At 39.3% G+C, this 13,663-nt stretch overlaps 1 protein-coding gene across 1 annotated transcript; it reads left to right on the top strand.

Moving 5' to 3' along the window:
• The first annotated feature begins 702 nt into the window (after positions 1-702).
• Positions 703-12,687, top strand: LOC308104028 (H-2 class II histocompatibility antigen, E-S beta chain-like). Its single transcript, XM_080454283.1, has 7 exons — positions 703-835; positions 3,038-3,310; positions 3,611-3,824; positions 5,522-5,589; positions 7,203-7,316; positions 8,291-8,321; positions 8,958-12,687. Coding segments are annotated over exons 1-7 (762 nt in total). The 5' UTR covers positions 703-774; the 3' UTR covers positions 8,959-12,687.
• Positions 12,688-13,663: the final 976 nt, after the last annotated feature.

Genomic DNA, 13,663 nt, shown 5'->3' with positions numbered 1-13,663 from the left:
GCATGGTAGCAGATGTGGCCCCCCCCCCCACCCCCACATACACACGCACGCACGCACGCACGCACGCACGCACGCACGCACGCACGCACGCACGCACGCACTCACACACACACACACTTTTTTCTTTCATTCCTGGAAAATAATGAAGTTCCCGGTCACATAACAACATGCTGTAGTCACGAAAATAATATCTAAAAAAGTTAAAAGGTGTTCCGCCAGGTAGGGTGTCACTGTGAGTGACTATTGAGTCCACACGTTTCTCATGTGTCATAATGTGGAGCACAATTAAAACATGCCGTGGACTAAAACGTCTTAAAATTATAAAATGGTATCCTGTTGAAGTAATCCGGAGCGAGTATCTAGACTTACAGTGGAGCCTTTATAATTGTTTGAGGTCTGCCTGGTAACAAGTGATTAGAGTTAAAAGTGTTTTTTCATTGGTGATGGCAGTCTTGTCTGGTGAGGGTAGAATCTACCATCTACCTTTACCATCTAGATGGTAGTTTATTAAGAGGATCTCTTGTCCCAAAATGTTCCCCAGCCCTGTCTTATGGTTAGAGTTAAACTTAGATAGTTTACAAGGCTTCTTTCCATTACAAGTCACAATATGGTGTAGTTTTGGTTTGACGTCTGCCTGGTAACAAGTGATGAGAGTGAATGGTGTTTTTTCATTGGTTTTTGTTGACTGTTGGAGAAGTGAGTCAGTGTTCAGTTCCACATCAGACCTCATCAACACGACTTCAATTCAACTCTGAAACGTCTCGACTCATCAACATGACTTCTACTAATCTCTGGCTCTGGGTTTCACTGTGTTTCATCTCTTTCCATGGAGCAGGTAAACTTTATTTAATTACTTAATGATGCACACATTGGGCGTCATTCACAAAGCTCTTTGTAAATGTCCTACTACATTTTGTAGATTTCAGTGTATATTTGTTAAAGTAAAGTCTAACATGTGATTCATGAAAAGGGGTGTAGAAAAGAACATTGATTTGTGTCAGAGCATGTGAGTGGAGCGGGATAATTTTTAACGTGGTGCGAGGACCGCCTGCCACTCCAGTCGGGGCTGCACACCGCATGTTTGAGCATGCCCGAACGCACGGACAGACACAAACAAATCCAGAAGTGCAGAGTGCACGTCCCTGATCAAGATTTCGTTCAAATGTCTCCGTAATCCACATAAGTATGTCTATAAATACCTTGTGTCAGTTCTGTTAAGTTATATCACCAGCCAGTCAAAGGATATGATTTGAAACGCAAGTGAAGGGTTTTGGCTGAACGAAGCAAACTCGCTGTGTGAGTCCCCCTCTCGAACAGCGTGGTGATTAATCATTAACCCACAGGATTTAAAGGGATATTTCACTTTCCAAAAAAAAATGGGTAATTTTATCGTCTACTCAGGCTTTTGTGAACACCCCGGACAGTTTTTAAGTTGCTTGATTCAGTATTTTGATATTTGATTTTATCAGCCACGCCCCCTTCCTATACAAACCCATTATAACTTCAAACGCCATTTTTAACATGTTAGATTCATCAAAAACACCCGTCCTTGGTTCTGGTGACTCATCCTGCCCTCCTAATATGGAGGGGCGTGTTTTTTTTGATTAATTTTTTCATTAATTTTATTACATTTTTGTATTGTATTACATTTTTTTGGGCGGTGAAACCGCCCCTATAAGTGAGATTTGGAAAAATGTACATTTTCCTGCGCTGTGATCTGGGCCCAGGAAATTAGTAGAATTATCCTGCGCTGTGATTGGCCAATCACAATCTATTCAGGACTGTGATTGGCCAGTGTCACATGACACATGTGCATAGCCCTATATAAGCAACCATAACTTGAAAAAAACCAAATATTGGTTTTTTTCAAGTTATGGTTTCGTCCATCATAAAGAGTGTTTCAATAAATGTATTTATCTTTTGTACATGATTGGTTGACTCCATTCAGTATTGTGATTAGCTAGCAAGACACCGCCCACTTCACACAGGGTGTGATTTTTTTAAAGTAATTGAAAAAACTCCTCGCGTATTAGAAGGACAATATCAATCACCAGAACCAAGGACGGGTGTTGCCAATGAATCTAACATGGTTAAAATGGAGTTTGAAGTTACAATGGAATAGGAAGGGGAAGGGGGGCGTATAGGAAGGGGGCGTGTCTGATAACATTTATATCAAATATCTAAATACTGAATCAAGCAACTTAAAAACTGTCTGGGGTGAAAGTGAAATATCCCTTTAATATAGTCCTCTTACTAAAAGACTGTCTACATAAAAAGGAAACTTAGATGGCGTCTTTTGCAACATAGTAGGCCTATAGCTGTCCATCTATATAGGCGAATGGGGATGCATTTGTGCCAAAAGAGAAAGTGTTTCGGAAAATTCGGCCAAGCAGCAAAAAAACAGATTTTTGCTGCTTAGCGGCCGGGTATCGTATGAGCGGAGTGCGGAGCACCCGGTGCGCAAATCAACATGAGCAATTAGAGCGGGTGACAACAGCTCCCTGGAGCGTGGAGCGGCATTTCCCCCCGCTCCCCTCCGCTCACATGTTCTGAATTGTGTTGATCACAGGTTTATGAGAATGATGAATCCCACCTGTTTGTAAATGAAAAGCACGTTCTCAGCAACAGTAACATCCAACGTGAAGTGAGAAGTGCAAGTTCTGTGTCACTCGTCAAAATAAACAGATCTGCAAGCTTACAACATATACAAGCTTAGAATAAATGCACATCGGTTTGAATTTGCATCATACCTATAAGGTTGGGCGCACTCACAAACATTTTATTTGAGGCTTGGCACAATTGTAATGTATTTTGCACAAAGAATGAGGCATTCTAATAACAGCTACACATGATGTATGGCACACACCCCAGAGCAGACGTGAGTTTCAGTGTACCTGACGCCAAAAACCACAGACAAATATAACGATGAATCAGACTATGCTCGTGGAAACACACATATTTGTATAAATCTGTGTGTACCCAAGCTTAGTGAATTAGGCCCAATATGTTGGTGATATTTTTACTTTTCTATTTCCAGATGGATTTCTCTGCTATGACGTTGATGAGTGTGTGTTTAACTCCACTGACCTGAAGGACATACAGTACATATATTCACAGTATTACAACAAACAAGAGATTACCAGGTTTGACAGCAGGGTGGGGCAGTATGTTGGCTACACTGAGTATGGTATCGGGCAGGCAAACATCTTTAATAACCTACGTGGAGAACTGCCTCGGAGGAGAGCAGAGGCAGCGAGATACTGCAAACCCAACGCTGAGATCGACTACTCCAACATTCTGGATAAGAGAGGTGAGCTGATCTCAGAACACCACTCAACACTCATCACCTCATAAACAATAACATGACATCATTATAAATCATTGCTATTCAGAGATGATTAACAGTGGTAAAACATTCATCTTCTAATGGATAAAAAATAAACTTCAGGTGCTGAGAATAATGTTTAAGTGATCTTTAAAAAGAGCCTCTTGTACTGAAATGTAGAGCTTTGATGATGTAAAATAGTGAAGGTCTCTGTCTGGATCCTTAACTGAACTACTACTACTACTACTAATACTAACACTAATACTAATGTTCTTGTTCCTCCAGTGGAGCCCTATGTGAGAGTGACCTCAGAAAAGAACCATCGCAGCAGACACACTCACATGCTGAGGTGCAGCTCCTACAGCTTCTATCCTAAACAGATCCTGGTGACCTGGCTGAGAGATGAAGAACCTATCACCTCTGATGTGTCCTCTACTGATGAGCTGCCTGATGGAGACTGGTACTACCAGTACCATGCCTACCTGGAGTACACACCCAGGTACACACCTAACACACACCTATACATAGAAATACACACCCAGGTACACACCTAACACACACCTATACATAGAAATACACACCCAGGTACACACCTAACACACACCTATACATAGAAATACACACCCAGGTACACACCTAACACACACCTATACATAGAAATACTGTAAATGTGTCCTCTACATTTACCCATCCTATAACCACTAGGAGCAGTGAGCAGCCATATTGTACTGTGATCAGGTAACACTTAGGGGTTAAGAGTCTTGCTCAGGGACACACATCACTGGCCTGGAATCAAACCTGAGATAACCAGACTGGCTCACTGACCACTCAGCTATGGCTGAACTGCCTGATGGAGAGTGAGAGAGAGAGAGAGAGAGAGAGAGAGAGAGAGAGAGAGAGAGAGAGAGAGAGAGAGAGAGAGAGAGAGAGAGAGAGAGAGAGAGAGAGAGAGAGAGAGAGAGAGAGAGAGAGAGAGAGAGAGAGAGAGAGAGATTTGATTTAATAGTTGCATATTAATCAGTCATTATTATTTTCCACAAAGTTTCTCAAAACTCCATCACATCTCACTGTTAACTTTAAGTCTAAGTTACGCACACGCACGCACGCACGCACGCACGCACGCACGCACGCACGCACGCACGCACGCACGCACGCACGCACAGATGTACAAGCTGGCAGTGCGTCACTTCATGCCGCGCTGCCAGCTTGTACATCTGCTGATTTAACACAAATCTTCTGGGGATCCCACTCCCTGGCACAAAACATGTTCAGATGGGGGGGGTCTGCAGCAAAACATATCATTTTGGGGGTCCTTTGCACGAAAAAGTAGAATGGGCCTCAGGTATTGAAGGGTTAAATATCATTCCAAGCCTCATTACACCTCACTGCTGACATCATCACATGTCCTTAAACACACACTGGTCATGTGTGTGTGTGTGTGTGTGTGTGTGTGTGTGCGTGTGTGTGTGTGTGTGTGTGTGTGTGTGTGTGTGTGTGTGTGTGTGTGTGTGTGTGTGTGTGTGTGTGTGTGTGTGTGTGTGTGTGTGTGTGTGTGTGTGTGTGTGTGTGTGTGTGTGTGTGTGTTTTGTGTTGAAACCTGAACACACCACTGAAGCTTCTTACGGGAAAGTCCCCAGACACTAATTTCACTTCCTCGTTCACTCAGCAGCCAATCAGGATCATTGTTTTGTTAAACATCACCAGTTGCTAGGGAGAGACATGTTGATCTGAACAACCTGAGAGACAGAGTGGACTGGTTGCATGGTCGCCGGTTAGAATCCCTGACCAGATGGCAAAAAAATCTGTAAAAATGACATAATGTCAAGCAGAGGGTTGTCAGAGTGGAGATCAGATATCTAGCTAGAAGCTACAGATAGTAGTACAAATATTGTATTATTCATTAAGTATTGTACATTTAATTCTATTATAATTAATAAAGTTCTGTTAAAGCGGCACTATGTAAAAAACGAATTATGAATACATGAAAATTATTGTATTTTGATCTGTTTGGTAGAGTCTGTTAATACAATATAACTCATTTATATATATATATATATATATATGTGTGTGTGTGTGTTTGCGTGCGTGCGTGCGTGCGTGCGTGCGTGCGTGCGTGCGTATGTGCGTGCGTGCGTGCGTGCGTGCGTGCGTGCGTGCGTGCGTGCGTGCGTGCGTGCGTGTGTGTGTGTGTTACAGATCAGGAGAGAAGATCTCATGCATGGTGGAACACCCCAGCCTGACCGAGCCTATATTTGTGCACTGGGGTCAGTTAATCTACTGTAATATATACTGTAATCTATACTGTAATCTATACTGTTATATATACTCTAATCTATACTGTAATCTATACTGTAATATATACTGTTATCTGTTCTAATCTAATGTGATGTGTTGTGAGCTTATAGATCAGATATTTTCACTATTGTATTTAAATGTATGGAGGAAAGGACATTTAAAAAAGACTGTCTATAATGACATGCCTAAATTAGGGAGGCCAGGTTGACAGTGGTTACATATTTTTGGGGAGGTATAACATAACATAACAACAGAGTAATCTACTCTAATTTACTCTGCTAGAGTATACTCAAGCAGAGTAAAAGAAGTCAAAGTTAAAGTTAAAAAAAGAGTAGGAAAAACAGTAGTCGAGATCAGATCTACTGTATTCTACAGTCATGTGTTTCATTCTACTCTACTGTAATCACTACACTGTAAAAGCAATGTGAAGGTTCACTCTCAACAGATGAAAGTTCTCTATCATATAAAGACTATTTTCTTCACAGATACATATTCCATTTGAGGTGAATGTCCCCACCTGACCCTAACCCTGACCCTGACCCTAACCCTGACCCTGACCCTAACCCTGACCTTAACCCACCTGACAGGTGATGTGGATAATTATCTAAGACAGTGGTTCTCCGATTGAGCTCCGGGGACCCCCAGGGGCCCTTGAGGGGGTTCCGGGGGGTCCCCAGCTAAATGACTGAAAGCTACATAGTTAAAGTTGTACAATGCAAAATCACAAATAACGATTTTTAGCAACCTCTGCTGGTCACTACCGTCACTGCATACAATTTCCCTAGTCCTCGATTACCCAGAATTCCATTCGTTTTCACCGGAAGCCGGAAGCGTTTCAAAAAGCGATCTTTTAATTGTTTTATACTATCTACGGATCGTTTCTCTTAGCCAGTGGAGCATTAGTTACCATGAGCTGTGCTTTCTTTTTCTGTTCTTTTTCGATCTCCCAATCCTACATTATCTTAAAATCAGCGTGAGGTTCCTTTTTGTTAATAGCGCGGTAGTTCCTGGCCAAACAGGAAACCGTTGCGGTAGTTCCTGAGGACGTCGGCCACGACGTCATGACGTTGGCCAGGAACGTCATTTTCCCGGGAAAGTCCCCCCCGTACACGTTCAATAGAAAATATATAAATAAAAGGCTTCCGGGGGTGAAATTCACGGAGTGGGTGTTGTGAAACTTTTGCCACTCGCAAAAGATATACAATTTAACTTTAGTTTTGTTGAAAACGTTACCTAGTATTACTTTAACGAGGGTGCTTGAAATTAAAAGGTTTGAGAAGCAATGATCAAAGACACACCAGTTGTACTGACGCACGCACGCACGCACGCACGCACGCACGCACGCACGCACGCACGCACGCACGCACGCACGCACGCACGCACGCACGCACGCACGCACGCACGCACACACACACACACACACACACACACACACACACACACACACACACACAGTAAATGTTTACAGGTGTAAAGAAGTGGGGCCCTAATTCAAAAATAGTGATCATATCAGAGTCAGTGAAGAACAAGGTGTTTTAATCTACTGTAATATTATATTATTTATATTGTATTGTATTATCAGATGACTCCATGCCAGAGTCAGTGAAGAACAAGCTGGCCATCGGAGCATCAGGTCTGGTTCTGGGTCTGGTCTTGTTCCTGTCTGGATTCATCTACCTGCAGTGGAAGAAACGAGGTGATTAAAATGTTTAATTAACATGTTTAATTAATTAATCTGCTACAAATGGAAGAAACAAGGTTAGATCTACAGATCTACAGAGACGGATGACTGCACATCTAATTAGACTGATGTGATGATAGGTTGAGTTTACACCATATTTTGAGAGGGGGGTCCACAACATATCATTTTGGGGGTCCTTGACATGAAAAAAGTTTGAGAACCAATGATAATAATAGCAACATATGTTTTATTTTATTTTTTAATGTTAGGATTTAGAAGACGTTTGTAGAATCCCCAGAAGCAAGTGTTTGAGTTACAAATGTACATATGTTATAAATATATATATATATATATATATATATATATATATATATATATATATATATATATATATATATATATATATATATATATAAAGTTTTGCACAAATGTTCATGATTTTTCAAAAACAATGTAGATCTACAAGCCCATAGCGCAGCACTCGGTGCAGCGCTATGAGCTTGTATAGCTGCAATTTTTGAATAGCCAAAATATAAGATAATGGTTAAAGTGCTGCTCTGCTTGAGGTTCCATGGATTTCACACACAGTGTTCTCACGCATGTTGAAGTTATGTGTCTAGTCAGGAGTTTTTATACTTCTCCAAAACTGCACTGCGCTTAATTACTCATACTTTTACTTTTACTTGTACTTTCACTTAAGTATATTTAAAAGCAATTACTTTCGTACTTTTACTCGAGTAACATTTTGACTGAGCTACTTTTACTTGTAGTGGAGTATATTTGACCATTAGTATCTGTACTTTTACTCAAGTACTTGGGTTGAGTACTTCGTCCACCACTGTGGATAGTTAATACTTTATTATAACTGAATCTACAAGTCTGTCTGTCTGTCTGTCTGTCTGTCTGTCTGTCTGTCTGTCTGTCTGTCTGTTTGTCTGTCTGTCTGTCACCTCTTTATATCTCTTTAACATTAGTTGTTCTTCTATCAGGTCGTATCCTGGTGCCGACCACCAACTTATGGTGAGAATGTTTAGACTCCTCCCACACTTCCACTTCCTCTTCCACACAAACATATGTTTAGAATCTCCAATCAAAGTCAGCCTCTTGAACTAGAAAGTATTCCAGCAGAAACAAAAGAGAGTCAAATCCTAACTGAAAGTATCAAAATGTAATGTAGAATGTCTTGATAATCTACTGCATGTAATCCATGAAGCTATTATAATTTATGCAGCCATTGTCTTAGTCACAGCAGCATTGTTGTTGTGAAGCTGTTTGCAAAAAAATATCATTATTTCTATTTAGCAAAAGAGACGTAAAATCCTCAGTATGGCATTATATTGAATGTTCATTTGATCTAATTCCTGCCTGTCAATCTGTCATTCAAAGTCCTTTTTTGTAGCTTCTTGTAAATGTCATTCAATCAGTCCTCATTCATTCATTGGTTGTCCTGCTCGTCTGTCATGTTCTATCAGAGATGGAATTAGTATAAAACAAGTTTTTGCTCATTTTCACCCATAACTATATAGTGCAGACATAATACAACAGTTAAAATTAATACACACATTTATAAAACTGTAAACTTTTAACTGATTTTTTTTTACACTGTTTCATAATATTGTTTTCTCTGTCATTCTAACTGTAAGCTTGTGTTTTCAGAGATGCAGCTGGTCGTTGCTGCCCCCAGGTGGAGAGAGGAGGAAATACACGTCTGTTCAATCAACTTTTAAATACCTTTAACAGCAGCACAAAGATGACCTTTAGACCCTAATGAACCTTTTAAATACCTTTAACAGCAGCACAACGATGACCTTTAGACCCTAATGAACCTTTTCCACAGATGTGTATTCTAAACAAAAAGCTAACTTGCTCAAATTCTAACCAAATTTACGAACGGTCATTTCCCATTTTGGTCTTTTGAAATACTTTCAAATGATCGTTCATCCCACGTATAAACATGATTAAAACCCGTTTTGAAGTGTAGAAGTATGTTGAATAATCTATAACGTAGCAAAGAAGCCACAACCGTTGCATTTTGCAATGACACTTCATCCAACCGTCATTGTTGTCTTGTCTTGTCTTGTCTTGTCTTGTCTTGTCACTTAATGTTAAGACTCATAGAAAACCGTTTAGTCAGTGCTTTGAATTTTCGATCGGCGAAGCTCCGAGCTCTCTCTGAATGACCAAGAAAGAGCTCCCTGCATTCCAAAGCTTTCGAAGCGTATTTCCGTTTAGGCATAGTTTTACTGAGGTTAAGATTAGGAATAAGGTTAGGTTTAGGCATAGTTTTACTGAGGTTAAGTTTAGGAATAAGGTTAGGTTTAGACATAGTTTTACTGAGGTTAAGTTTAGGAATAAGGTTAGGTTTAGGCATAATACTGAGGTTAAGGTTAGGAATAAGGTTAGGTTTAGGCATAGTTTTACTGAGGTTAAGTTTAGGAATAAGGTTAGGTTTAGGCATAATTGTACAGAGGTTAAGTTTAGGAATAAGGTTAGGTTTAGACATAGTTTTACTGAGGTTAGGTTTAGGGATAAGGATAGGTTTAGGTATAGTAGGTTAAGTTTAGCAATAAGGATAGTAGGTATAGTTTACTGAGGTTATATTTAGCAATAAGGATAGGTTTAGGTATAGTTTACTGGGGTTAAGTTTAGGAATAAGGTTAGGTTTATAGTTTACTGAGGTTAAGGGTTAGGGTTAGGGTGACCCTAACCTGACGTCGCCAGATTTGACCCGAGGCGAGCGTGTTTTGGGGCGAGCGTTCTTGTATTCGTATGGGGTAGCACCTGGGCTGGTCCCGTGTTGCCAACTGTCGTGAGAGAAATAAGCCAGGCCACCTCCAAAAACAAGCCAAAACAAGCCCAACAATATGGCCAAATATTCATTAAAAAAAAGATTAGATTGCATCATGTATCATTATAATTACTATGCATAATAATTTATGTCTTGGTTATTTATTATAACATTACACTTGAGCCAGGGCTTCATAAGTAGAGACACCAGACCGATTATGTCACTCAATGTGATTCACACTCCTCCCCAAACCTATGTATATACATGAAATAAATGTTGGCTTGTTAGATTTGCCAAAGAAGCCACAGCGTTTTTAAAACAAGCCCCAAAAAAATGCATACGTCTCGCCATTTTTTTGCCGCAACTCAAAAAACTAAACAAGCCAAAAGTCGTGGTAAATAAGCGGACTTGGTATAAGCGGCTGGCACCTCAATGGGCACCTCATTCCCAGAGGTGTTCTTCTGTGCCACCCGATGCCATCCCTGGAACCATCTCTGGTGCCGTAGCCTGACAACACACACATCAGTGAAAGATCTGACAAGTGACAACACTTGTGCAGAGTTGTACATTATATTGAAACACACAATCAGTGACCATAGACAGAACCATTAACAGGAAAAACATCTCAATGTTAGTGGAAGTAAATCAGCCATGTCTGTGAAAGAGTCTTATCTTTTAATTGACCGTAAACCATGTATATGTAATCATTTATCATGTGTGAGAGTTTAAGAGTTGCAATCATTTTATATTAATCATTTAGATGTGATAATGTACAATATGTGAACCAACACAACAACTAAATGGTCATCACACACTTTACAGGAGAGAAAAAAACACAGATTCTGAATCTTTAAATACTCATTCACCTAAAAGTCAGAACTGAAACATCATATTTAAATATCTATATTATGTCACAGAGATTAACGTTAGGGTAATATACACATGGCGTCTGGACAGAGATAATTGATCACAAAATGACCAGAATTATTGGGGATATTTTGAATTTAAACTAAAGCATAAATATTTGACCTTCCAATCAGAGTGGCACATTTAAGTGGCATAAATCCACCATTATTCATTTGTTGAATAAATGTTTTTCCAGAGATTCTTCCTCAGCTATTGGGTCAGCCTGTGTAGCTGATATCTCATCGATTTAAAGCTCTAATCATCAACTTTATGAAACTAAAACAAACAAACAACACATTTAAAGTACAAACCTTTCTAAATCTATTTGCTGCATTGGTTCACATAGTGTCTGTCGGGTGGAAACCTACTTTTCAGGAAATGTAAAAAAGAACCTTTGTTCCAATGTGGATCCAATTTATAACCCCCCCTCCCCCCCCCCCCCCCCCCACACACACACACACACACACACACACACAGTCGCACACACACGACACGTTAACACTTTCACTCTCTTCCTTGTTCATATCCCATTTAGACCTGAGGCCGATTCTAAGAACGGCTTCTAAATCCTGACCTAAGTTTTCTGAAAAACTTCAAATATTTATTCAAAAATTACAACAAATGTATGTTGTTGTATACTGTATACTATACAAGAACCCCAAAAGGGGTTCCCGTCCTGAAAGGTATAGTCACAAATAGGGGTTCCCACCCCAAATGGGTTAAATTAAAAAAATAGCCAATCTACAAGCTAAAAACGCTTTGCATTGTTTGTGACACATTGTGAGCTTGTAGATCAGCTATTTTTGCAATTCTCTCGTATGACAAATTACGGAAAAACTAAAATATAAAAAGTTGAAACATAAAGATAAGAGGTTTCAGCTCGACAGCAATATGCAATGATGAGTGATTTTAAGTTTAGCTGTTTTATGATTTTAGATTTATGTTTGAATTACTTGGTTTTAATTAATTGTGTCATTATAATTAAACTAATGGGAAAAACTGTCAAATTGTAATGAAATACATGTAGGTAACACTTTCTATGAAGCCCATGTCTATTATCATTATAAACATACTTGGAATGCATTATAATGTGCTTATAACACTGTATACTTATATTTATAAGCACTCATATATAGTCATAATGTACAACATATTATAAAGCATTTTATACTTACCTAGAAGGTCAAGTATAATACTTCATAATGGCTGGTCACTCACTGACTCTTGCTTTTGGCCATGATCAAAGTGTATTATAATTATCATGGTTTTAATACGATATAATAATATTATAATGCATTATTATTTGCTGTTATGATGCATTATAGTGTGATTATAAGTCACTAAACGTCTTTTGCTGGGTGTGAAACATCTACTGTATGCGAGAACACATGTTTCTGCTACACTTTCAGGAATGTCTTTACTTTACCAAAAGCCCCTTTGAACACTCATAATGATTTATAATTACACATGATTTATAGTCACTATAATGCATTGTGAAAATAATGTAATGTATTACAACTAAGAAAGTTATAATTGTTAAGATACTTGACATAAGTCATTATAAAATGCTTAACTATGAGTGCTTAACAGTAATTATACAGTGTCATGGTAGACATGAGTTTCATAGAAAGTCTTACCATTATGGTACAACTTCCATGGATTATTTACTCAATAAATCAATTACCCAATGTGTTCTCATCTCATGGTCATATTTTATACCAATGTGTTTCTCATCTAGTGGTCATATTTTATACCAATGTGTTCTCATCTAGTGGTCATATTTTATACCAATGTGTTCTCATCTAGTGGTCATATTTTATACCAATGTGTTCTCATCTAGTGGTCATATTTTATACCAATGTGTTTCTCATCTCATGGTCATATTTTATACCAATTGTGTTCTCATCTAGTGGTCATATTTTATTACCAATGTGTTCTCATCTACAGTATAATGGTCATAATTTAAACCAATAGGGCATAACAGTGGCAGACATTTTGTGGTGCCCACAGATAGAAAAACCCATATGTTTCCCCATAGAAATTTCTGAAAATATTTCTATACATTATTTTAAGCCTGGAACCAAGACATCCAGGCTCCTGGTGAATCATTACCATAAAACATTTCATTCTGTGTAAAAAAATAATAATAATAATAATTTTGTGGTTTTCAAATATTTTTTGTCCCAACTTTCTTCCACCAACAGCTGAGCTCTTGGATAAAAACAAAGAATGTTTCTGTCTGTATTTGGCAACGTCTTCATTTCTGCTTATTTCTGCTGTTGTGTTGTATGTGTGTCTCAACTGGTGGACCCACATGCAGATACAACACAAAGTCAGAATCCAAGGGTGTTCATTTAAACAAAGGAGGAATTGTGGAGGTTGTTGGTGTGTTGGTTGGGAGTGGGGTGAGAGGAGCAGACTGAGGCTGGAGGGAGGAGGGAGAGAGATGGAGGGAGGAAGGAAGGGAGGAAGGGAGGGAGGGAGGGAGGGAGGGAGACGGGGAGGGGAGGGGAGGGAGACAGGGAGGAAGGGAGGGAGACAGGGAGGGAGGGAGTGTCAGTCTCACAGTCAATTCAATTCAAAACAAAGGGCTTTATTGGCATGAGAAAACATACGTTTACATTGCCAAAGCAGAAAGCATAATACAACAATACAGCAATACAATCAA

Source organism: Gymnoscopelus braueri (genome assembly GCF_963280865.1).
Source record: "Gymnoscopelus braueri genome assembly, chromosome: 17".
In the NCBI taxonomy this organism is placed as follows: Eukaryota; Metazoa; Chordata; class Actinopteri; order Myctophiformes; family Myctophidae; genus Gymnoscopelus; species Gymnoscopelus braueri.
Note: the sequence above shows the minus strand (reverse complement) of the source record. Positions and strands in the feature narration are given on the sequence as shown.

Excerpts from the sequence above, each read along its gene's own strand:
- LOC308104028 (XM_080454283.1), top strand. The coding sequence starts at position 775 with ATGACTTCTACTAATCTCTGGCTCTGGGTTTCACTGTGTTTCATCTCT. Across the intron at positions 3,825-5,521 it reads TACCTGGAGTACACACCCAG|ATCAGGAGAGAAGATCTCAT; the intron begins GTACACACCTAA and ends TGTGTGTTACAG. Across the intron at positions 7,317-8,290 it reads CCTGCAGTGGAAGAAACGAG|GTCGTATCCTGGTGCCGACC; the intron begins GTGATTAAAATG and ends TTCTTCTATCAG.